The 25,473-nt window shown below is 41.1% G+C and overlaps 1 protein-coding gene across 1 annotated transcript in view; it reads left to right on the top strand.

Moving 5' to 3' along the window:
• Positions 1-15,037: 15,037 nt before the first annotated feature.
• Positions 15,038-25,473, top strand: part of TGFA (transforming growth factor alpha) — a 65,372-nt gene continuing 54,936 nt past the window's right edge. Inside the window, exon 1 of the mRNA XM_073653597.1 lies at positions 15,038-15,740. Within this exon, the coding sequence (XP_073509698.1) occupies positions 15,698-15,740 (43 nt within the window). The 5' untranslated portion in view covers positions 15,038-15,697. The remainder of the gene's footprint in view (positions 15,741-25,473) is intronic.

Raw genomic sequence — 25,473 nt, 5'->3', positions numbered from 1 at the left:
CCCCAAAATCTGGTCCCTCCTACTCACCTGTCTCCACATCCTCCTTGCACCTTACAATAGCACTTGGTAACTGTACAAATACTGGTTGATGACCGGATCATGCAGCTTATTTGAAATGTCCTATTTATAATGATGACTTTACTGTACATTACAAGCACTTTTTATTTATTGTGCTCCCCCCCAATTCCTATAGATTGTAAGCTTGCGAGCAGGGCCCTCACTCCTACTGTATCTGGTGAACTACAGTATGTGGTATTTTGAATATCAGGAGGACTGCTGAGTAAGTATGGCATAAAAAACAGCTTTTATTAGTATAAAGATATAAATAACATGTAAAGTACATAATAGAATGACATGAAAATGTGAGACAAAAGGTGCAGTGTGCCAGGAGCCATGGTGCTCCCGCCCCACAAATGCTCCCCCAGAGAAGTTCCCGACTGGCAGTGTAATTATAGGACTATATGCAAGGGTCCAAGAGGGTTTGAAGAAAATATACAAAGCCCAAAAACCAGGTCATACCCTCCCTTCAATCAGACATGAATATTAATAGAGGCTTACCAGAAGGCGGGGTAAGGGGTAGTGTGGAGAGCCACGGATAAAAGGTATTTGGCAGGCAAGTGCCTCGACGCGCGTTTCGTCCCCAATGTGACAGGCTTTCTCAAGAGGCATTCACATTTAAAATTGTCAGGACCTTAAATATGCCCCCCTTCCGGACAGGTGACCCATCATGTGACTGGGTCGGAACATGTGACCAGCATGCGTCACTGCTGTGTGTGCCGTATGGCACATGTGCCAGGAGTCTCCAAAACCATCGCAGCATGGGCACCTGCCATCACACCAGCGGCGCACCTTTTCTACAAACACTCCTGGACCCTTTCATATAGTCCTATAATTACCCTGCTTGTCGGGAACTTATCTGGGGGGGCACTTGTGGGGCGGGGTGCCATGGCTCCTGGCACACTGCACCTTTTGTCTCACATTTTTATGTCATTCTATTAAGTACTTTACATGTTATTTATATCTTTGTACTAATAAAAGCTGTTTTTATGCCATACTTACTCAGTAGTCCTCCTGATATTTTTAGTGTATTTAAGTAGGCAATTCTGTTGCAGGCATGGGATTGTTGACCGTTTGTCTGGCAACTGTTTAGTAACATGCAGGCCGCTGTTTGTATATTAGTATGTGATATTTTGTATTGTCTTTATTGTCTGTACATATCCTCTTTTAATTTGTAAAGTGCTGTGGAATTTGTTGGCGTTATATAAATAATAATCTTATCCATTATTCACTGCTGTTTTGTCACACACACTATCTATACAGTATGTTCAAAGTTTTTTTGTTTTTTTCTCCTTATTTCTATTGCTAAACTGTGAACTGTAACAATCCTCACACCAAACAGATTCACCCCAAATTGGTTGCTGCACTGCATTCCCTACGTTGGCTTTTATATAGGCTATGATAGGCTTCACTATATCATGTGATGCGATAACTGCAAAGCATTATTGGGAAGCCCGCCTAGCAATGTCCAGGGTCATGTCAGCTTTTTCTGATTAATACAACCTTCTGCGTGAATTGCAGCTCAAATTGTTCAACTGTGCTGGGTCAAGCAAATTTCCAAAAGTTTGGCACAAATTTGATTTATATCGAATTGATTTGCTCATCTTGTGGCAGGTCCTCCAAAGTGAAAAGAAATCTATATAGTCATAGTCACTCATTGCTCAGGATAGAATTTTTATGATCGCTGTTCTGGGGATTGATGGGGAACTTAGAGGTCAGATCTCCAGTGGTCAGTAAATTATCACCTATTGGGTAGGGTCATAAAACCCTTTTCTCTTCATCCGAGAAAATCGATCCAATTATGTTAATCACACTCTGATCAGAGTTTGATCAGAGTGGTATCCAATTTTCTCAGAGGTTGGGAGAAAAAAAAGTTTCTCCACCTTTTCCATTATTTCAGTCCATGAAAGTCGGACCATACTAAGATGCTATCCGAGTTTGGTCCAATTTTTTTCATGGACCCATACAGTAGACATGAATGGGCGAGTGCCATCTGATACTCGGAGACAAATCGTACATGCTGTGATTTTTTTCCCTCTGACCACTTGGTCCAAGGAAAAAATCAGACGTGCACAGCCCCATAAAATAACATTAGTATGAGTGCTATTCGTCAACACCATGGATAGCACTCGTCCGATTTAAACAGTCATCTTTACGAGCCCATTTTGTAAATGGGTGACAATTTGCCCAGTTGAGAATTAACCTTTAACCAGAGGGAAAAGCCCAGTTGGAAAATGAGTGGATAAAATGAAGAAAATAAGGACGATGCTTCTGCATATTTACTGTAAGAAGTAAGAATAATTTGTCCTGGAATGATTTTGTGCTGAAGGACTTACAACATATCTTCATTTCACAATCGAGATAAACGAATTATGAAATCCACCGTCCTAGGATATTGTGTTGTCTCAACTTTTCGTCTAAGGAGGACATGATGTGGCCACACGTGATGATGTCATGTCATATTATAGAAAGTCGGTGTGTGCAATAGAAATAGGGTTAAAGGGTTCTGAGGACAAACTGAAGCTGACCGGAAATCAGCTGATCATCACAGGATTTGCTTTTGAGATCCTCCGCATTTATCTGCATTTGCTCGTAGACCTTGCAGTCAGTGACACCTTCTCCAGTCAGTAGGTACTAAATAAACAGATAGCCCACCACTTTACTTTTTACTTTTATAGGATGGGTCCACCACAGAGAAAGCTGCGTTTTGGTTCATATCGATAGGTCCCAAGTGAGACACATCCCTCAATGACATCTAAAGACCATGATGTGGAAAACAGATGATTTCAAGAAATGACTCCATTAATTTAGCGTATAGCTGAATTATATAATTGTCAGCATATTCCACAACACAAACATTAACAGAAATAGAAGGCACCCAGGAGTCACTGATCACCTGCTCTACAGGACATTGTACCATGACCCTGGCTGGAAGAAAGCCCATTTCTGTCTATATTTTGGTCATGTGTAGGGTTGAGTGAGTATGTTCTGTCCGAGTATGCTCGGGCCGAGCTCCGAGTAGTTACAGCTACTCGGTGATATGTTTGAATCACTCCCGTGTGCATGATTTGCGACTGTTTGACAGTTTTAATACATGGGAGGAATGTCTATTTCTTACACATTCCTCACATGTAATAAAGCTGTCAAACAGTTGCAAATCATGCACACAGGAGTGATTCAACCATATCACCGAGCAGCTGTAAATACTCGGAGCTCGGTCCGAGCATACTCGGCGAAAGGGTTAATAGAACATACTCGCTCAACACTAGTCATGTGTAGACACATCTATATAGTAGAATAATTTCTGCTAATTTATACTGTTAGCTAATATGATGTAGGCTTGTGCCAAAACATATCCCTTTAAGGATATGTTTGACATCTGGTTATACATGAAAAAGATAAGCTACAACTAATCAATTGCAAGCAGATGAAAACGTAAACCTGCAAATAACTTGTGGAAGATTAGCTGCGTAGTTGTTGGCAAAATGGGATCAATGCAGTCAGAGACAGGAGCACAGCAGTTCAGTTCTTTATTATTGATGTACAGAATAGATGTAAAGCCTTCACATCCAGGCACAGGTTAATTTGTGCCTTAGCACTAACTAGACATCCGCTTCCCTGGCTATACAGGTGGCCTACCACCAACCACCCGAAAAAGTAAAAAAGATGTGTAATCTCACACCAATAACACCATCTGGAGACCAGGAGTCTTCAGTAACAGTGTCTCTTGGACAGACACCTTCTGCCTCTTCAACTAAAGTGCACACACAGCACACCTTTCTAGATCCAAGTAATAAATTAACCCACAATTGGACTGACTGAGACCTATACAGAAAATCAGACCTGGAGGGGAATGACAGGCCCGCCTACCAGGCCTGTCTACCATTCTATGAAATTCCAGACCTGAAAACAGGAATTACCAAAAGCAATAGCAAACTATAGACTTCTTGGGGCCTAAAATGCATAAGAGAGCAATCCTGAGATAATATAGCGATCCTCTATTACTGGTCCTGTCGCTATCTATCAAACTGTATAATTTATGTGTACCTCCTAACATTGAAAGTTAGGAAAGATAGAAACATACTACGATGCAATTTTTACATCCTAACCTTGCCCAGTCATTTTTACTGTATGTGCCCACACAGAAATATTGCTCCTAATGAAGCCCATTAGTGTTCCCACACAGTACAATATCCCTTTGATGGCTTCTACAGTATCCACCACACACAGTATGATGCCTTCACATTGCCACAACACACAGTATGATGCCCTCACATTGCCACAACACACAGTATGATGTCCCCACAGTCCCCCTCACACAGTATGATGCCCCCCATTCCCCTTTACACAGTATGATTCCCTCATAGCCCCACTCATATAGTATGATGCCCCACAATTTCTCCACACAATCTAATGCTCCCACAGTACATTATTCCAAACAGTATGATGATCCCTCCAGTCTACCTCACACAGTATGAAGCCCCCACAGCCCCCCATTCCCCTTTACACAATATGATTTCCTGATAGCCCCACTCATACAATATGATGCCCCCACACATTGTAATTCTCCCACAGTACATTATCCACACAATATTATGTCACCACAGTCCTTCCCACACAGTCACCACCATACAGTATGATGCCCCCAGTTTCCCCATATTGTGAAATGCTCCCTCCGTACATTCCTCTACACAGTATGATGCCCCCCAGCCCCCATCACACATTATGATAACTCCATAGTTGCCCCCACACAGTATGTTCCCCCACAGCATGATTTCCTCACAGTTGCCCCCACACAAGTATCCGAATTGCTTGCATGCCTTGCTTCCTTGCAGACTTGTGTGTCCTGTTGCTTTTTTATGTCACGTGACCTGGAATTCCTTCAGTCTATTGATGTGGAATGGTAGAGCAGGGATCTGAGGTTCCCTGTACTGCCACTGTCTTCATTTGGATCTGTGTCCAAGTCGGGACATACCCTGGCTTCCTGGTACAGTTGGCCAAATTCAGGACTGTCCTGTTGGATCCAGGACGGTTGAGAGGTATGTATGTTTAGATTGTGTTGCAGCAAAAAATGTTAAAAGCGGGAAATATTTATTGTTTTTTATCTTAGATGGGTATATTTCATGGATCTATCAAAAGAATGTATACAATAGCTATACACTCGCACCTCTTTTTCTTGCCATTAAACATTTCATGTTTCATGAGAGTAATTCAGGTTTTCTGTGGCAAAAAGTGGCTGCATGTTATTAGATATGCCATTTGGTGAAATAATCCTTATTATTGTATAAATTGCATTAACTACTTACTACTACTGTTTAATAGTGCATGAGTTTGTGTCTCCAGCAATAGTTATATTGCCAATAATACATTGAAAAAAAAAGCAGGAACATAGAAAAAAAGCACGAAGTTCCCGCTCACTGGGTGTGTAGCTGGAGCACAGCTTTACTTTCACTTTGCAATATGACAGACAAGATGCTAAGATCCTAAGCTATAAGAAATACCAGTTGTAAGCTATGTTATCTTTGTTCCTGATTAAATATATATTCAGTGTTGAACGGCTGGACAGTACAGAGATTAATCCGCTGCCAACACCATTGCTTTCCAGTTAGTGGGGGCTCCGGCTAAACACAGCCAACTGCTCCACGATTCCAGTCAAGTGAATGCGACTGAGCTGTGGTTCCTGCACAACCGAGGCCTGGAGCTCCAATCTGCAGGGAAAAATTTACTCACGGTGTCAGCTTCAGATGACTGGTGTCCGCAGAACCATTTAGAAATAAATTACCCATGGGAACCACCTCCCCAAATGTTCACTACATCCTTTAATTATGAAAAAGAATGCCGAGTGCTGCCTTTCAGTACAGTCACTACATTGGTCAGGTTAGCTTAGGTTTACGACAGGACAGGAGCCATTACTCAGGGCCAAATCATAGCTTAGATAAAATAGATAATTTTCTAAGGGCCATTATAGCCCTGTCCCCACTAACAGTAAATTGCTCTATTTTTTCTCTCTGGAAGGCAGAACCAAATTAATCTCTTATTAAATATCGATGATCAATTCCATCACATATCGGTACAACATGGGAATTAATCCTCTTTCTGGGACATTGGCCAACACATGTCAATTACTGCTTTCTGCTCCTAGTGGCCAACTATGCCACTTTTTTACCCTTCACCAACAAGAGACTGAAAAAAATAGTTTTTTGGAGATTGCACTTGAGTAGTCTCATTGTCTAATCTGTAGAGGTATCAACTCATTAACCCCCATTAATGCTGACTGTGGACATGTCATTGATACATATCTGAAGATCAAGGAGTGCATCCGGTTTCAATCTCAGTTTTGCAAGTGGTTATTATTGTCGAAAATTCTAATTCTTATGTTCTATTTAATTTATGATAATATTGAATTAAATCTGTTTGATTGGTCCCAAATCAGGTGTTTCTGGGCAGAACATTTTAAAAATGTATTTCTAGGAATTTATTGGATGAGAATTAAAGGGAACCCGTCATACAATCCGATCTGGGTACAACACGGCATAGAGAAGGAGAAGATGAACCGAATGATATATAGGTTTGTTGGAAAAGATCCAATATAGCTTGTATTTTATTGATTGAAATCCCTGGTGTTTGTATGTATGAGTCCAGTGGGCGGTCCTACTAGTGATTGACAGCTCTCTCTGCATTCATAGTCATACAGGGAACACTGTTAATCACTAGTAGGACCGCCCACTGGACTCCTACATACAAACACCGGGGATTTCAATCAATAAAATGAAAGTTTTACTTAAACTTTTCGCACAAAAAATGGGTATTAATCTGATCAGCTCCAACATATTGCTTGCAGATAGATAACATTTTCAACATGACAGGTTCCCTTTGATATTGCTATTTTTACAGTTCTTACAATGTTAGTCAATTAAATTTCCTAGATTTTAACTTACTAAAATCATACATCACCAGTGTCTACATGGTTCCATAATTTGTCATATTTACTTTCAGAAGGTTGGAAAAGTTGGGTGACGAATCCGTGAAATGGCTGAAAAAAATGGAACTACATTTGCTACTGAATAAGCTTGTCTAAAACTTCAGAAATATTAGAATATGTAAAGTCATTGCCTTCATTTCTGTATTATTCGAATTAATTCATTGTATAACTTATGTAACATATGGGTGCAACACCTGCAGTTTACCACAAGGTGGAGTCTCAGCAATAGAAATGATTCCCTTATGATTTCTTCTGCTCTCTATGCAGAATGGTGGCCGCTGGTTATTTACCAAGGATGTGAAGTGTCTTCATACTCAAAATAAATTATTGGGACAATAAGGATGAAGAAAAATTGTAGATGCTCTGAAAAGGCAAACTGTGGGATTCATTCATTCACAGAGAGGGGATCTAATTTTCAGGAACATATATTCAAGGTCACAATTCCCAAAAATTAGCAGCAATTACCCACCAGTGAAAATAGAAAATCTTCATCCATATCTTACAAAATCCCAATAATAATTGGGTGGTCATAGAAGCAAGAATTAATATCTATGAGCAATTTTGGAGATATGGACACAGATGTGAAGTTAGCAGATAATACAGTGGGTCCTGGACCTGGGGCCTGAAAGGGAGCAGAGGCACTTTAGGCCATAATAAGAAAAAAATGTAAGGATTAAGGATGCAGTGCCATTTTTTGGAAGAAAACACAGTTTGTCCAGACACCTTTTAGTTAAACATCACAAAAAATTAGACATAAAGGTAACTCCTGTTGAACAAATATCACAGAATGACATAAATAGGATCCAGAAACTAAACAGAAAAGAGTCGTATTGGATCTTTCCATTGAAAACCATATATCCAGATGCTCTTAATGATATAGTGAAAACTGTGTGATGAAAAAAAAAAGTGTATATTGATTACTGCACAGCCCTATTTACCAATACTGAAAAAATATTTGTTTATTGTAAGATCTCATTTCTGTAAAAATAACCGTCATATTTTATGAATTTTTATGTACTAGACTAACAATTGTTATGTATTTTTATGATCAGTTCCATGTAATTTTTTTATATAACCACCGCCTGGTATATTTTAATCACAACTATGTATTTTAAAATGACTATTATATATTATATATATATAGAAAGAGAAAGGAAGGAAATGAAAAGAGAAAGGAATTTTTTATTATACATATGTTCATTCTAATATAAAAAAAATATACGATTCTAGAACCCAGAATGGTGTTAGATTGTAATGTTGAACAACTACCCACTCTCCTAACTTAATTGGGGTGCGGTGTCAATCCTAATTAATTTAACCAAGTTAAGGGAAGAAAAAAAAAGAAGAAAAAAAATGACATCACATCTTAAGAGCAACCAGTCTATAAAGATTGTCTTCCTTTAAAGTCCTTACAAGTGCATATTATGCCTGATGAAGGCCGTTGCTGGCAGAAACGCGTTGTTTGTTCTTAGTATAGTGTCCGAATAAATCAGATTTTGAGAAAAAGAATAAATCTGAAACCATCCTTATCCTTTGGGAGCGCCGAAAAAGGGAAATTCACTCTCCACTACAATTTTTTGGAAGAAAGGAAATTAAAAACAATAGTGTCATCAGTGCCCCATAATATTGGTATGTGGTGCCCTACAATGCAACACACTGCCCAATCTTTTACGGCACTCAAAAATACCACTAAACAGTGACTGAATAGTAGGTTTGGCCATATAGGAGGTTCACATCAGGATGGGTTCAGCACAAGACTATTGGTTCCTGTGAAGAACATTTTTGTTTGCCAATATAGTTATATGCCTTCAAGTGGGTGCCTCAACATTATATAGTACTCCAGAGTAAATCTGTACTTAAATAACCCTAAAATTGACATAATCATACACCAAGTTTTTGTTACATACATAAGATATACAGGACATGGTGTATACAAACAAGGCTGTGTGCATAGGTAGACAAGGCAGGAGCACTGGTGCCGCAGGGCGCTGGGGGAATATGGAGACCTGTTCATTCGGCTCCATGGATGGAATCGCCTCACAGGTTATAGATTTCTGGAAATGTTAGATGAAAGTGAACGCTTTTGAGCTTAATGGGACCTGTCTGATGAGACCTACAGCAGACATCTAACATTATTGTGCTGAAAATTACTGCTATTCTAGTAGTGAATGGGATATTAGGAAATCTCATTACAAGTAAGGGTATGTTCCCACAATCAGGAAATAGCAGCGCTTTGGACGTAGCATATTTTCGCTGCGTCCAAAACACTGCTATTATGGATCGTGGGCACACAGCCTAAGTGGTGATACCACAGTATGTCCTCTTTGTGGTATTTATTTGCCATTTATGTGGTACGTTTCCCAGATTACTTTAACTTGGTGAAAATTTTCAATGCGGCTCCCATGTTTGGTGATTTAGGGTCATTTTCTACCACACGGTCCTTAAAGGGGATATTTTGAGAATAGAAAAAAAATTAAAGAAACAAAGAAAATGTCATTATAAATAAATTCCAAAATACATTTAATTAGGGAATCACACTCGTTTTGTCTAAGGAGGTAATCATTAGAGATGAGCAAAATCAAAACTTAAAATTTCACGGTTCGTACCAGACAGTTAGTGTCCGATTCTAAACGCCGAACACAGACGTCTCCCAGAAGTCCATTGCAGAGAGAGAGATTTTCTCCAGATCCAAAGTTCGTGTCTCCATTGTTTTAAATGGGGTTCAAGTTTGGGTACAATTGTGGTACCCGAACCGAACTTTGGACTAAAGTACCAGTCTGCTATCAGAACCCAAACTTCCACGAGTCCAATCATCCCTAGTAATCACAATAGTATATTAAAATGGCGGCCGTCTTATTACACTGATGGAAACCTGTCCTAGAATTTTAGGACAGGTCAGGTGCTTGTGAGCATGTGCAGTAGGAAGCTCCGCTGCTGTGACCTGGAGATAACCTGTACGGAGCACTCTCAGACTATCTCCAGGCAGGTCACAGCAGCGGAGCTTCCTACTTCACGTGCTCACAGGTTCCTGTCCTATTAAATAGGGAAGGTTTCTGCCTGTGTAACAAGAAGGCCGCTATGTTAATCTGCCGCAGTGATTATCATCTCAGACAAAGCAAATATGATTTGATAATTTCTTTTCAAATCATTTATGTTTTGATATCTGGAGAACCTATTTAAGAACTTATCAAATCCACCCACAAAACTGCTGTGGAGAAGCACAACTTTTTACCTAAGGTCTGGTATTTTCTTTGGGTGGGATTACCCTTGTCTAGTTTAATAGGCTTATTCCTCTAAGAAACAATCAGTAATTATAATTCATTGATGTGTCATTGAGAGTCCTATCCCTGGGGCCACCACTGATCAGCAGAATAAAGAATACATGGTGCTCCAGGGAGAATAGGTAATCAACGAGTTTTCCCAGAAGAATCTTTAGTGATGTTAATTCCGACATCATTCATTAAACTCATGCATAATTAGACAGGTTCTCCATTAGGCTACGTTCCCATAATAAGTTTTTGGTGAGTTTTTACACTGTGTATTTTTTTTCAAAAAAATGCAAGTAACCTATTTTACTTAATGTGTGCAGAAATGATGCAGAAAACCGGCAACATCAAAAACTCACCAAAATCTCATCATGGGAACTTAGCCTAAAACCAGCCTTGAATATGAATACCACGGTGGAAAAAAGAATTGCAATCACACTTTCATCCACAAGGCGATCCATAAGCATGTCCTTATTACTCCTGCATTACATCTGCATGTCTTTATTATTCGGCCCTTATTGGATCATCAACAATAAAATCCTGTATGTCCCATCCATAATATGGATCTAAATTGCATAATTTTCCAGATTCCTATTACCAATGCAATTTTTGGAATCTCTGTTGATTTCCCAGAGCAATTCTCAGCCGCCATTCAGGTTGAAAAGATACATTCTGCAACTCTTTTTTTTAACAGTGTGCGACCCTGCGTGAGTCTATGCAGAAAATCGTTCATGTGAATTGACCCATTGATTAATACGGAGTCAGTGTGCAGACTGTATTGTGCTTTCTGTAGACGAGGATACCACACTGACACAAAAAGCTGTATGTCCTTGTGGTATCCTTGCTTAAAATAAGAGCAATACTGTCTGCCCACGACCATATAAGAAAAAATGGTTCAATTCACATGAAAGTTCTTACATGTCACAAAAAAACCTCAGAAACATTAGATGATCAGAGACTTGAGATAATTGCATTCATAATGAAAATCTGAAAAATCATCTGTTTTAGATTCATATTTCAGTGAGTTGTCTGGGATTTTCAGTCGGTCATTAACATCTGATCGGTTCGGGTGCGACACAGCACAGCACTGTATAGTGGCGGGGGCTGGATGTTGGATATCTGCCCCCTATTTAAATCAAATAGGGCAGATGTGCAGTACCCAGGAGCGGCCACTATGCTGTTGACGGAGTTGAGCAGCTCCGCAACTGAACAGATCTGTAACGGGTCTGGGAGGCGGAACCTCTGAGCTACTATACAAGGGGGCGGTTCTTGTAAGGGAGTGGGTGGCGACCAGGGAAGACGGGCAGGCAGTCACAGCAGGTGACCGGGACAGTCTCTGAGTGAACGGGCTGGAGGTCACGGCAAGTGACCGGGGCAGTCTCTGGATGAACGGGCAGGAGGTCACGGCAAGTGACCGGGGCAGTCTCTGGATGAACGGGCAGGAGGTCACGGCAAGTGACCGGGGCAGTCTCTGGGTAAAGGGTAGGTACGACCTGTGATGGCTGAGCCTCCAGGTAGGCTAGCAGGCAGATGGTAGATGTGTGCTCCCAGGTGAGCAAGCGAGAGTCTCTGGATAAACGGGTGGTCACAGCATGTGACGGCGGAGCCTCCAGGTAGGCCAACAGACAGGCAGCAGATGAGCGCTCCCAGGTGAGCGGGCAGGAGTCTCTGGAATGGCAGGTGGTCACAGCACGTGACGGCGGAGCCTCCAGGTAGGCCAACAGACAGGCAGCAGATGAGCGCTCCCAGGTGAGCGGGCAGGAGTCTCTGGAATGGCAGGTGGTCACAGCACGTGACGGCGGAGCCTCCAGGTAGGCCAACTGACAGGCAGCAGATGAGCGCTCCCAGGTGAGCGGGCAGGAGTCTCTGGAATGGCAGGTGGTCACAGCACGTGACGGCGGAGCCTCCAGGTAGGCTAGCAGGCAGGTAGCAGATCAGCGCTCCCAGGTGAGCGGGCAAGCTGGTCCATAGACAGACTGACAGGAGTAGGAAGGCAGACCGTCGGACCTCAGGCTAGCAAGCAGGTAGGAGGAATGTCAGGCAGGAAACAGACAGCAAACTGGCAGGATTCTGGCAGGTAACTGGCAGGTAACTGGCAACGGGACCTGAGGGCTGAAGCAGAGTAGTGAACAGTGCAACAACATTGCTCGGGCACCTCCATTTTGGAGGAGGTGCCTTATATATGGTGAAGTCCTCCGGCCATTGGCCGGGGACTCCTTAGGACGGCGCGCGCGGCCCCTTTAAGAGGGAGGGAGCGCGCGCGCGCCCTAAGCACAGTGGCCGGAAAGGAGCGCGCGCTGCCAGCAGAGCGGGAGGAGGACGCCGGGCTCGGAGCAGAGGGGTGAGGGGAACAGCGTCCCTGCCTAGCAGAGGGCAGGGACGCCGGCGCTACAAGATCCACCCATTGTCGGTACTGGGATCAGCTTATCTGGGAAGGGGAGCAAGTTGCCTCACCTCCAGCAGTCAGATATTAATGACCTATCCTAAGGGCAGACCATCAATGTAAAAGTCACGGACTAACCCTTTAAGCAGCAATCAGACGAACATAATATGGGGCTTTGTATAAATGGCAATACCCATTCTGACTGTGGATCTCCTGACCCAAACTAATGGCCTTCTAAGCATATGTGAGGTTGTTAGTTTTGGTCAAGAGAAATGCAGTTGAGTTGGGAACTTTCTCTGAACATGTGTATTCAGTCCTTGTGCAAACAAACCCCACATGGACAGCACATGGACCAAGGTTTTTCGCATGAATGATTTTGCTAGAGGTAAAAAACGCAACATGCACTAATTCTGATCTGTTCTTTTGGACAGGCTTGCCCATTTACCTGAATGAGTGAGTCAGAGAAAATTGAATAGCATACATATAGCATCCATATGTCATCTGATTTTAATGGGTTCATTACAATGAATACATAGGAAACTGTACTTGGCCTTTTATTATTTTTTGAATTGTTAATGTCAAAACTGAATAATACGGATGATAGAAATAGAATCATAGAATCATAGAATGGTAGAGTTGGAAGGGACCTCCTGGGTCATCTGGTCCAACCCCCTGCTCAAAGCAGGATTCACTAGATCATCTCAGACAGATGTCTGTCCAGCCTCTGTTTGAAGACGTCCATTGAAGGGGAACTCGCCACCTCTCGTGGCAGCCTGTTCCACTCATTAATCACCCTAACTGTCAAAAAGTTTTTTCTAATATCTAATCTGTGTCTCCTCAAATGAGTGAATAGATTCGCAGGACCCAGGTCAGTGTTCCATGGCCACTGGGTGGGTACTTTGCGAAGCGCCTCCTACTTGCTGGAATTCCCAGTTCCTCTTGTTGCATAGCTTGTGGATACCCTCAGTTGCGGTAGAAACTTCACAGAGCAGATTACATGGGGTAACAAGCTTTTACTTCTCAGAACATGAGGTAAAGGAAAAAACGCACAGTCACACAGTACTGCACCAGGAAGTAAGAACAAAACAGAAAGTACAAGAGAGACCTTTTTTTTCTTTTACAAAAGAGTAAACAATGAAACTTTACACAACATCGCCATCTACTGTCAGATCAGCATAAAGTCCTCCTTCACACTAACAAAGAAGTCCACAACTGTTGCATATACCAAAACCTCTTTGGATAAGTGGGCATTGCAGAAGGTTGTGTGCATGCCATGCTGCAACAATGACGTCGCTCCAAGCCGGCTTATCAAAAGATGCCGGAGTGCCAACTGGTAGAAAGCAGTTCATAAGGCTTCCATCCAGCGGTCACAGAATATTGACCTGGCTGTTGGACAGGGCCCCTGTGAATCAATTTGCTCAACCCTAAAGGATGACGTACAGACGCGAAAAACAAACATATAGAACACCATAGGGATGAAAAATCAATCAGAAAAAAACTGACATACGGATGTCACACGGACATCAAAAATGGACATGTAGAACACAACAAAGACAAAAAATCATATAGAAAGAAACTGACATGGGTGACACACGGACATCAAAAACAGATATATAGAACACAATATGGATGAAAAATCATCCAGGAATAAACTGCAAATTGCCTATTCAGAGAGGAAGAGAACTAAAACGCTACAGCGCCTCCTGTTGGAAGCAGCGATCCTACAAGTCACTATCGACCCTTTAACGAGCCATGCAATATGACTTAGGATAAAAGCCAAATCAAAATCTCAATTTGCAGACACGGTGTTTCAGGGTATTGTCCCTCGTTAGTGCAAAGTATGAGACCTGATTTGGCTAGGTGATAGGCTCTGGAGTGAGGTCTAAGGGGTAACGTTTCTCCTTGTGGAGAGTGACATACCAGCTCTGGTCAGGTATGTTACTCTCCACAAGGAGAAACGTTACCCCTTAGACCTCAGTCCAGAAAAAAAACTGACGTTCAGACGACACACGGATATGAAAAACGGACGTACGAAACACCATTTGGATGAAAAATCTTCATTTTTTTTTCTGCATGAAAAATAGACGATTTTTCATATTGTCGTTTAAACCTGACCTCGGGACAAGAGAGGTTTGTATTTTGGGAAAATGTAAGAAATATTTGCATGAAAATAATGGAAACAGTACGGAACACAATTGTACATTCTTATTCTAGATTCGTATATTTTTTTTATGGTTGTATGAATTAGCTTCTGGAATGAAATGGTGGTAAACTTCTTCCACTATAAAGCCTGTATGACAGAGCAGTGATTGTAAATTTCTGAAACAGGAGAGGAGAGTCTGTAGCTGGAAGGGGAGGATCCATAGCAAGAAGTCAGCCTGAGCCCTGACAGAGCGCTGTCACCTAATGCTGTGAGCTCAGGCACAGGACACTCATAACATAGACCTGGCTGCTGGTACCAGCAACCCATACAGCACAACTTTACTGAGAAGAACCCAAAACTAACAGCAAGAAGCCTCAGGCACTGCTCCAGAACTGGATCATTAAAGGGATAGCTGTTGCTCTGCGGCGCAGACCATTTCTCATCACCCTGTCTTACTTTCTACTATTACTCCAGTCTTCCTGGGGCTGATCCGGGATTGTTCCTGCTCTTGGATATACTACACCTGACTATATACTCTGAGATTCCAGGATGGAAGTCACACACCCTGAAAACACTTTGTAACAACTGTACGATAAGAATAGGGAAACACTCACAAGGATTCCTATTTGCCTATGATGTTAATATTTGCTGATCTGCTGTGAGCCGCACATTATCTGAATGCTTTGGGCTGGCCAATGGAGGAAGCAGCCAGTGTGCTTGTAGACTGAATTGGCTGTGTCTTGTAAGAAGGTGAGTCCGTCACTTTTAGGAGAGCCTTGTCGGTGTCACCTGAAGGGTCACCAACTCACCACCTCTGCTTGGAACTTGGCGGTCAGTTCTGGCTATTTGAGATCCCCAACTGGACAATGCTGCTGTCATCCACAGGATACGTCATGCTGCTTATCTTAGGTAGGTCATCGTTTGATAAATGTTGTTTAGAATATTGATTGATGTCTTCAGCAAAGAACACCAAAAGACTTTATTGGAATCAAAAGAGAAATCAGTGACAAATCAAGTCCGTCACATAATCTTTAACTCGATTTCCTATCTAACATGTGCCATTGATAATTCTGGTGTCTTATAATGTAACATAGGGACCTTTAGGTCCTCTTAATCACCTGCATCGAGTGCAATTATCACCTCTGTACCCCTCTTTAGCCACATCCCAGAAACAATTTATATTTTGAGGTCCAGTATGTGATTTTTGACTATTTGTTCTTAGTATACATGTTTAGGTGTTTTGCTACATTTTATGAAAAGTGCTCCATAGCTACTAATAAATATCGGCTCTGCTGATATAGCTATCCATGGTACTAGTGCTAAATTATTGCTCAGATCTGATGAACTTCTGAAATACTCATTATAGAAGACCTGTACATCCAACCATTACTCTTGGAGCTCTTGGTGTCACCTCCAGTGATGGCCCTGAGCTACACAATGCAATCTTCTGGCCTAAGTTGTCCAACCATGGTCGGTATGAGTGAGACCAGGTCAAAGGGCGCCTCATGTCTCAGGTTGAAGGCTACATAACTTATGAAAGTTGATCTCTTTATCATTGATGGATGAAATACATGTTTGTTACACATAGTGATTCGGATAAAGTATTATAGAATGACCTTGACAATTACTACCGATTGGGTGGAGAAACCAACTGTTTCATTATACAGTCTTTATACATGGACAGGCAGGTGTTATGTGATCAATATGGATCTCATTGGGATTTTGGGGTCCAATATGTACTGCTGGCTTGGACATTAGCAAAAAAATTGCATTACTGAAGGATTAAACATGAGTAAGGTTTATACTATGATAATCCTCTAAGCAATGTTATAATCAGTGAGCAGTGATGTCATCACTTATAGACAGTCACTAGTCTTGTATACCATAGGATAACACACCTTTTTCTACGCTTTAGCTATACTTATCCTTTAGAGTGCAACTATAAGTCTCAGAAACCAGGATCAAGTAATATGAAAAATATATATTACATGCATGGGAAAAAGGAAGGTGGCTTTTCAGTTGGTCTTGGGAGGTTTGATCTCTTATCGACACCTTTGGTGAGATACACCTCAACCTTCTACCTAATTTCTGTGCCTGCTCCATCCCAGGGGTCTGATCTGTTTTATGTCAAATAGAGAAGACAACGGTGACATGATGACAAGGACATATTCAATTATGGTCACTGGATAGCTCTGTGTGTTACCGACTGTGGACTCCATTGGCGAAACACATAGAAAGTTGCACTGTGTGAAGCTGCCTCAATGTCCATTTCCACAGCCAATTAGTGTTAGGCTAGGATCACACCTCTGTATATTCTCTCATTCGAGAAAATCAATCCGTTAATGCTAATCACACTCTGATCAGACTGATCAGGGTTTGATCAGAGTGTGATCTGATTTTCTCGGATGAGGAGAAGATAGAAAAAAAATGTCTCCATCTTCTCCATTCTGTCAGTCTGGGAAAATCAGACCGTACTCAGATGTCATCCAAGTACAGTCCAATTTTTTTTTTTGACTAACTCATTGACCGAGTGCAATCCGATTTATGGTCCGAGGAAAAAATCAGACATGTGCACGATCCCCATAGAATAACATCGGTCCAAGTGCGATCCAATGTATTGACCGATGGCACTCGGACCAAAGACACGGTCGTCTGCACAGGCCCTTAGACTGCTCACGTGCCTGCACAGAAAGGAATTAGTCCAGAGAAGAATAAAGTCCAGCGACAGAATAGACATGTCAGGAGTGATTATAGGATTTTGGTGCATACATGCTTGGTAGCATTTTATTCACCTTGGCACCAAAAAGCACGTTAAATTAATTTAATAGGTGAATTCAAAATTTTTGAAAACTTTATGCAAAGATTGCTTTATTAGGTAGTCCCCTAATGAATATCTGCAAGTGTCAGTGACAATTGACAAGTCTTAGACTTTTTAGTTGATAAGACTACTTATCTTTGAATATGAGCATGGTATGTTTTAGGGTATGTGCAGATGACATCTTTATCCCCCACAGACGCCTTAAGTATTCAATTTTTGCTGGATTAGCGGGTAATAAGCCTATATACAGCAGAGAGACTTAAGGTATATAATGATCTTCGTCTATGAACTATGTATCCCAGGGGGTTCCTCGGTGACTCAGAGCTACTTTAGCCTCTGGACTGATATTTCTATGACAGGTCAACAGGAAACTACAGGTAGATCTATAGACTCTGCTTCCAGTGAAATAAATCTTTGAATATTTCACATTTCTGAGCAGACTTTCCTGGTTAACCGTTAAACTGCACAAGTACAGAATAGCAAAGTTGAATTTGCCATTCGGCTCCCACATAATCAAAAAGAATAAATACTTGGAGTTGAGTCTTCCTATATGACTGGCGGTACTGGTAGGGCATGTTTTCCTTTATGATGAAAACCAAGGAGGTCAACAACAAGCCGGTGCCTAGGCCAGGGGGTTCGTTATATGGTAAAGGCTGCAAACTGAATTATTGATCTGGGAGAAGGATTGCTAAACACAATTTTGCTTTCAGATGCCCTAAGGTGGCCTTACACACTAGATGGTTGGTCGGTCATCTAATGTGTTTGGACCTTCTGCCGATCAAAGATGTTGGGGATTGAGAAGTTGGATTTCTATATCTGATACTTAGATTCTCTGGGCCGATAACTTACAGCTCGATGTGTCTGACTGCAGTGTACCTCCCTCCGAGTAGCTGTTGGACAAATGCTTGGTCGGCCAACAGATATCTAACATGTATAGTCTCTATAGGAAAACACCGTTAACCCATCATGATTGGAGCATACATTGTTCAAAGTGACATCATCAGCTCTGCTGCATATGAGTATATATGTAGATTCAGTACTTTGGAGGTAGAGCTGCACTGAAGGAGAAACATTGTGGTTGGACATGGACCCTGACTGTCAGAAGTGTGAACCCAGCCTAAGGCCACGGCCCCACTATCAGTATTCGGTCAGTATTCGGTCAGTATTGTTCTCAGGAGTGGGAGCCAAAACCAGGTGAGGAACAATCAGAGAAAAAAGGTAGAATAGAAACAAGTCACCAATTCTGCGTTTATCACCCACTCCTGGTTTTGGCTCCCACTCCTGAGAAAAAATACTGACCGAATACTGACCAAATACTGATAATGGGGCCGTGGCCTAAGACTTAAGCTGGCTCAACTCACCGACTAGGTAACCATCTAATACATTTGGCCTATTTTGGGTGAAAAACAAATATGGCATGTTGAATGTAATATGCCTTATCCATTGTAGGTGTCGGGCAGCAGGTTTCTCCCCTCAACTCTCTCTTGTGTATGGGGGGAGACATCACTAAAAATCCTTGTTAACTGAACGAGCGTACTGAGACCGTGAAGGTTGGACATGTGAAACCGGCCTGACATGTATGGCCACCTTTAGGGTTACGTTTAGGGTTAGAAGTCAGTCAGTTTAATAGAAGTTACTTGTGTGGAATTGCTCTTGTAATCTCAGTAATGATGGCTTATTTTACTGTCCAGCTTGGAGCGCCTTCCTTAAGTGAATAATGAAACTCCACCTGAAAATCCAATAATTTGTCATAAATGATAGTAATCCCAGTGATGATTATTGCACTTCCCAGATGAGTAAAGATGAACATATCTGTGTATTTTGTCTTACCCTAGAATATCGCAGAAGGTTACAGGGATCCCCTACTACAGAAAATGTCTGGCTTATGTCCTGGGAAACTTACATTTCCTTGGTGGCATCTCTTGGTGACTCAGAGAAAGGATGACACGAGAGGTGCGGCCCGTTCTCTCTTGTTTGTTTTTTAATTTGGTGATATTAAAACCAGCAATCATCCTGGGGAGAAGATTAACCCCTGGCCTTCTGCAGCCACTCCAGAATTGCTTTGTGAGGAGCATTTAGCATCTATATGAGTTCCTATTCTTATACTGACCTTGTGTAGTCATGACGTTTGGAGTCTCTTCTTTATCCAAAAAATGTATTGCAAATTGGGCTTAATTACAAGAAAAGAGAAAAGTGCTCTAGTACACAGCCACAGTCACATAGCAATGCCACGGCCTGTAGATTGTGGGCATTGTGTGGTGAAGTGGCCAAGTAGTATTGTACCCATATAATCCAAGGGTTGTGTCATGTTTAATGCACAGGAGCACACTGTTCCTCCGACTCCCTCTGGAAGGGAGGCTGCTGTATGGGGCAGCTTCGCCATTGCTGCCATGGAGGAGCGATGGGGCACTGAAGCTCGATGGATCCAGCTCTCTGGATAGCTTCAGTGTGGAGCTCTGTAGAAAAGAACTTGTCGGCGCTGTGGTCCTTGTGTAGACCGGCCACCACCGGTGAAATTCAGGGGTTACCGATATTCTAGGCAACAAGCAATAAACAATAAAATTAAAAATCCCTCTGTCCTTGAGCTCTAAGAGGATTTTTAATAACAAGCACTTTGCAAATTGTCCTCGTTTAGAATGTTGAGATAACCCCTCTAGTAATCTAGATCCTAGATGCTGGAAAGCCAGGAGGTATAGGTGTAACATATGGGTACTGTCTGTACAATTTCTACATACACTAAAAGTTTGGGTTCAGCCAAGTGTATGCAAAATCATCCAGAAAAATCAGACAATTTTTCATCCGTTCTCCCATAGTGTGTGCGTTTTTTATATCCATATGGAATCCATTTTTTACTACTTGAATGAATAATAAAAGGTCAAATCCAGTTTCCTATCTTAATAATTGTAATGGCTCTGCGAAAAAACACTTGACATGCAGATGGTAGCCCGTCTGTGATCCGTTTTTTGCTCATTCATTGACTTATAATAGGCGACATTTTAAAGATTGGTATGTTAAAGCTAAGCAATCACTCCGGCTTTACTACTAACTTTAATAACTTTACTGCCTCTTGCAATATATACTGGCAACAAGACAGAAGTTACTAAGAGGCGACACTTTGAGTTAATAAAGTCTCTTTACTTTTAGCCAAGTAACTTAATGTAATATAATTACAGTCCTCTGAAGAACAGAACATCGACTGCGTTTTTGACAGATCACTTAAAGGGGAATTTCACTTTTAATAAATCACATTATAGGGATTCTTTTGTTTTGCAAAAGTTGACACAACATGTTGAAAAAAAATCAAATCATCATGGCACAAATATGTTATAAATGGTAAATTAAAGTGCTTGTTTTACCAAACTTTCTTCATGCAAAACTGGGGGACCCCTTTTAATTCACATTTAATGGTGGTGAGTGGATTGAACGCACTTGAAGCTGAGGGGGCTCACATTCATCTAAGTGTGAGTTATATGCATTGACTGCTATACTTGCTGCGCTGGGGTCCTGGGTTCAAATCCCACGAAGGACAACATCTGCAAGGAGTTTGTATGTTCTCCCCGTGTTTGTGTGGGTTTCCTCCAGGTTCTCTGGTTTCCTCCCACACTCCAAACCATACTGATAGGGAATCTAGATTGTGAGCCGCAATGGGGACAGTGATGATAATGTATGTAAAGTGCTGCAGAATATGTTGGCGCTATATAAAAAAAATAAAGATTATTATTATACATATAGTGAAAGGAGCTTTAACAGGAAAACACAATGATGGTCTATCAGAAGGATCAGCTACTAAGGTATGATCAGTGATCGCTCAGAAGAAGGCAGTGACTATAGCACTCCTAGTGGCTGAGCAGTGTAAAGACGTTGCTGGATAAATGTTGAATGATTGGTGGTGAATCCAAGAGATTGACCTGGCACCACGTCTAAATCATAAGGTGTTGTGCCAAAGTCCCCATAAAACTAAAGTAGAGAGCAAAAAGAGGACAAGGGGTACAAGAAAGGCACCAAACATCTTAAACGTGGAAAATATATATCAAATACCAATATACAAGAAAAAGGTATAAATTTTATTAGATTCACCAAACTGACACCATAGGTAAAAACATGATTAAAAAAGACAAAAAATCCCCTAGAAAAAACACATGTATATCATAATAAATACAATGTATATAACATGATAAATATGGGTGGACACATACAAATAGACGCAGTAGGTCTGAATTATCACAAAGTGATCTAAACAGAATAATAAATAGATATTAAATATAACCAAATAAATACCTATAATAGTAATTTCCCAGGGAAGTCCCTTAGCCCTATTCACGACATAACCTAAAATATAAAGTCGTTTCAAGCCGGACAATCCCTGAAGAGAATAAAGGGAAACATAGTATATTATACAGACCACTGGTGTCCACACGGAGGGAAGAGACCAAAAGGATTTTTAAAACCTATTTGTATGCGTCCATCCATATTTATGATGTTATATACATTGTATTTATTATGATATACATGTGTTTTTTCTAGGGGATTTTTTGTATTTTTTAATCATGTTTTTACCTATGGTGTTTGGTGAATCTTATCAAATTTATACCTTTTTCTCGCATATTGGTATTTTATATATATTTTCCACATTTGAGATGTTTGGTGCCTTTCTTGTACCCCTTGTCCTCCTTCCATGTGCCCTTTCACTTTGCTGATTGAGCATAACAATCGATCCCACCGATGATCGACCTCACCGATCGCATATTGTTGGGTAATATGTGTCGTATGTGTTCTTGATAACAGTAATATATACTTCTCCTTTAATAAGTAATATGTTCTGATATCCTGGCATTGTGGCAGCTAGTATTTAGTGCGTGTTGTTGGCTTGTGTGCGTGTATGTGCTTGCATGAATAACTTCACTTCCCACTGATCTATGTTTGGTCACCAAGCTTACAGCAGTTGCCATCCACCCTTGATGTCCGCGAATAGTTCCATGTTTTTGTGAATTGAATCTTTGAATGTATTCATAGGTGCTGTGCATGAGGAATGATGAGCTATTGAAAACTATATAATGAGCAATGCAGCAGTAATAATCAGCGATCACGCTATATTGTTCTCTCAGTCTGCCATTGTTTAGTGTCTTTGTCATGAGGTGCCAAGCAATAAACGGTTCCTGGAAATTGTTTTCTACGTCGTTTATTGGTACTTCATAGAGTATAATTCGCAATAATAAATATTCTCCAGATATTTTATAACAGACATATTTACAGTTTTTCTTGTCCGAAAACATTCTTGGTGTGTACCACAGGGCCTGAATAAGTAAATTACAATACCATTTTTTTTTTCAATTTTTGGTCAGTGTTCGCAAAGTTATGAATTTTTGTAATGTACTTCATTATCTTAATTTGCTTCCTTCTCTCATAAACACTATGCTCCAGGGCTGTTTTAACTGCCTAGTTCAAGCTCCCTAAGAGCCTGCTTTGAACTTCTGTTCAGCAAGAATCCATTCACTATTTATAAACAGTCTGTGTTAGGGATTTTTCCTGTCTGAGTATGGGTGAGGCCAGACGGTCGTATAAATCGACCCGAGATCAGAACTCAGTGCATGGACTGGCCGGCGGCTCTCCCGACCTGAGCGTGACAGCTGCATGTAAACGCATGAAGCTGTCATGTTCGGGTTGGGAAAGCCGCTGGCCAGTCCATGCACTGAGTTCTGATCTCGGGTCGATTTATACGGCCGTCTAACTGCGGCCTAAGGGAGAGGGGAACAAGGAGGCTCAAACAGGGAAAGTCCTGTACTCAGTAAATAGAGTTCTTGCTGAGCAGACATTAAAAGCAGATTCTTAGGGAGCTTGAGCTAGGCAGTTAGTACTGCAACATAGTGTTTGTAAGAGAAGGAGGCAAATTAAGGTAATGAAGTACAGTTGTGCTCAAAAGTTTACATACCCTGGCAGAATCTGAGAAAATAAAGAACCTCATCCACAACTACCACAAAAGACTTCAAGCTGTCATTGATATTAGAGGGGGCAATACACGGTATTAAGAACTGGGGTATGTGAACTTTTCATCAGGGTCATTTGGATGTTTTTGGTTGACATTAAGATTTAAGAAGAGAAAACACAGTAGTTTGACAATAAAAGGCTTCACCCAACCAATAACCATGAGTGGAGAAAAAGTTTTTTTGTTATCATTCATATTTTCTGAAAAAAGGCCAAGAAAGGAAAAATTCTGCCGGGGTATGTAAACTTTTGAGCACAACTGTATATTACAAAAATGTCATTACTTTACAAAGCTTATCAATAATTAGATACTGTTATGCTTTGCAAAATATTGTGGAGCACAGTGATTGTTGCACAAGTTCAAAGGTCATAATGTGGAATATGTGAATGTATGAGAATGGCACGGCACCGTTCTTGGTAAAAGGATATAAAAAATGGGATTGTTGGACGTTACGGTTAGTTGGCATTTGTAGAGAATACAGAACCTAACAGAGATAATGAGGAATTGAGTAGCCTAAGGAACAAGTTGGGCCAGAAGGAGAGACAATGAGCATGAGCTGAGCAGGGCACAAGCTACTAAAAAGGGCCAGGAGAAGCACAGGGTGTCTACTGAGTGAATACAGGTCTAAGATAGCAAGAGAGGGAACACCTCAAGGTACTTAAATACATGATTCTGAGACAAGGCAAAAGACTAACCCACTGCAAGGATGACCTATACCATGTAATGTGACCCAAGGACCTACTGTACATCTGCCAACTCCTTTTGTTATTAAGCCACTAAACATCCCTGTGAGTACCGCTAAGTGGTTGTGCATTGTTGTAGCAATCACCACTCTTAGGGCCTGCGTGTAAGAGTTACCATTAAGATCTGTGCCTCTTCATAAATAAAGATATTGTTGAGTTCCACCAGCCTGTGTGTCGGAGTAGTACTCAATGGGGTTAGATAACCACCTCATTGCCTACCACTTCCTGCCATTACAAATATATAGGGTATATGCAATCATACACATCTCTCTATCTATGTGAGTAATGTGGAAGTTTCTAAAACTTAGTATCTTACATATCTGTTTTTTTGTTTAAGCAAGTTATGGGTTCAACTAACAGCCACTCAAACCCTCCATGTCATGTGTCCATGACGCATGTTTTTTTCTATGGGGGAGGTAAAAAAATTAGCCACCAGAAACTTTTGTCAACAAATTATCTTTATTGTTTTTAATAACCACCAGATACTTTTGGTGATGCCTGTCTTAGGAAAAACTCATGTCATTGGTGGCCATCTTTAGATTGAAAGCTCTTGAGATGAATGTCTTCTTCCTGAAGCAGGATTATTGCTGTAAGATTTATGAAGGAATCTTCAGTTTTAAGCATGTGTAAAAATGAATGACGTATGTGGTCAGAAGGTAAGGTTTTATAGGACAGGCTAGTAAAATGTGAAAGGGCCTGTAATGTGTGGAGTGTCAGCTAATATCCAAGCAAGGCAGAGTTCCTCCCTAAGTTAAGAGAAATAATGACACTGGTGTATGTCTTATGTTCAGGTGACTGGAGAACATAAGAATCTATATGACAGTGTGTAACTAAATGGACTTGTATGACTCTCCCGGAATACCAATACAATGCGGTACTAAAGGCCTGTAAAATATTTAGAGACTTCTGTGTAAAATGATATTACAGTCCACCCATTAGTTACACATTGTGGAGGCACCGGTTTACTCAGCCTAGTATTATTGGATAATGGCTTGTCAATTCAATAGGAAAAGTTGTTGAGACTTGGCCAAATTTAAAGGAGAACTATGAGACCTAGTTCATACAAGTTTTCTTTGTTCACATGATAAAGTTGGAGAA

This window comes from Phyllobates terribilis, unplaced genomic scaffold, assembly GCF_046119375.1.
Source record: "Phyllobates terribilis strain yellow unplaced genomic scaffold, ASM4611937v1 Scaffold_11__3_contigs__length_659146591, whole genome shotgun sequence".
NCBI lineage: Eukaryota > Metazoa > Chordata > Amphibia > Anura > Dendrobatidae > Phyllobates > Phyllobates terribilis.
This window is presented reverse-complemented; position numbering and strand designations above follow the sequence as displayed.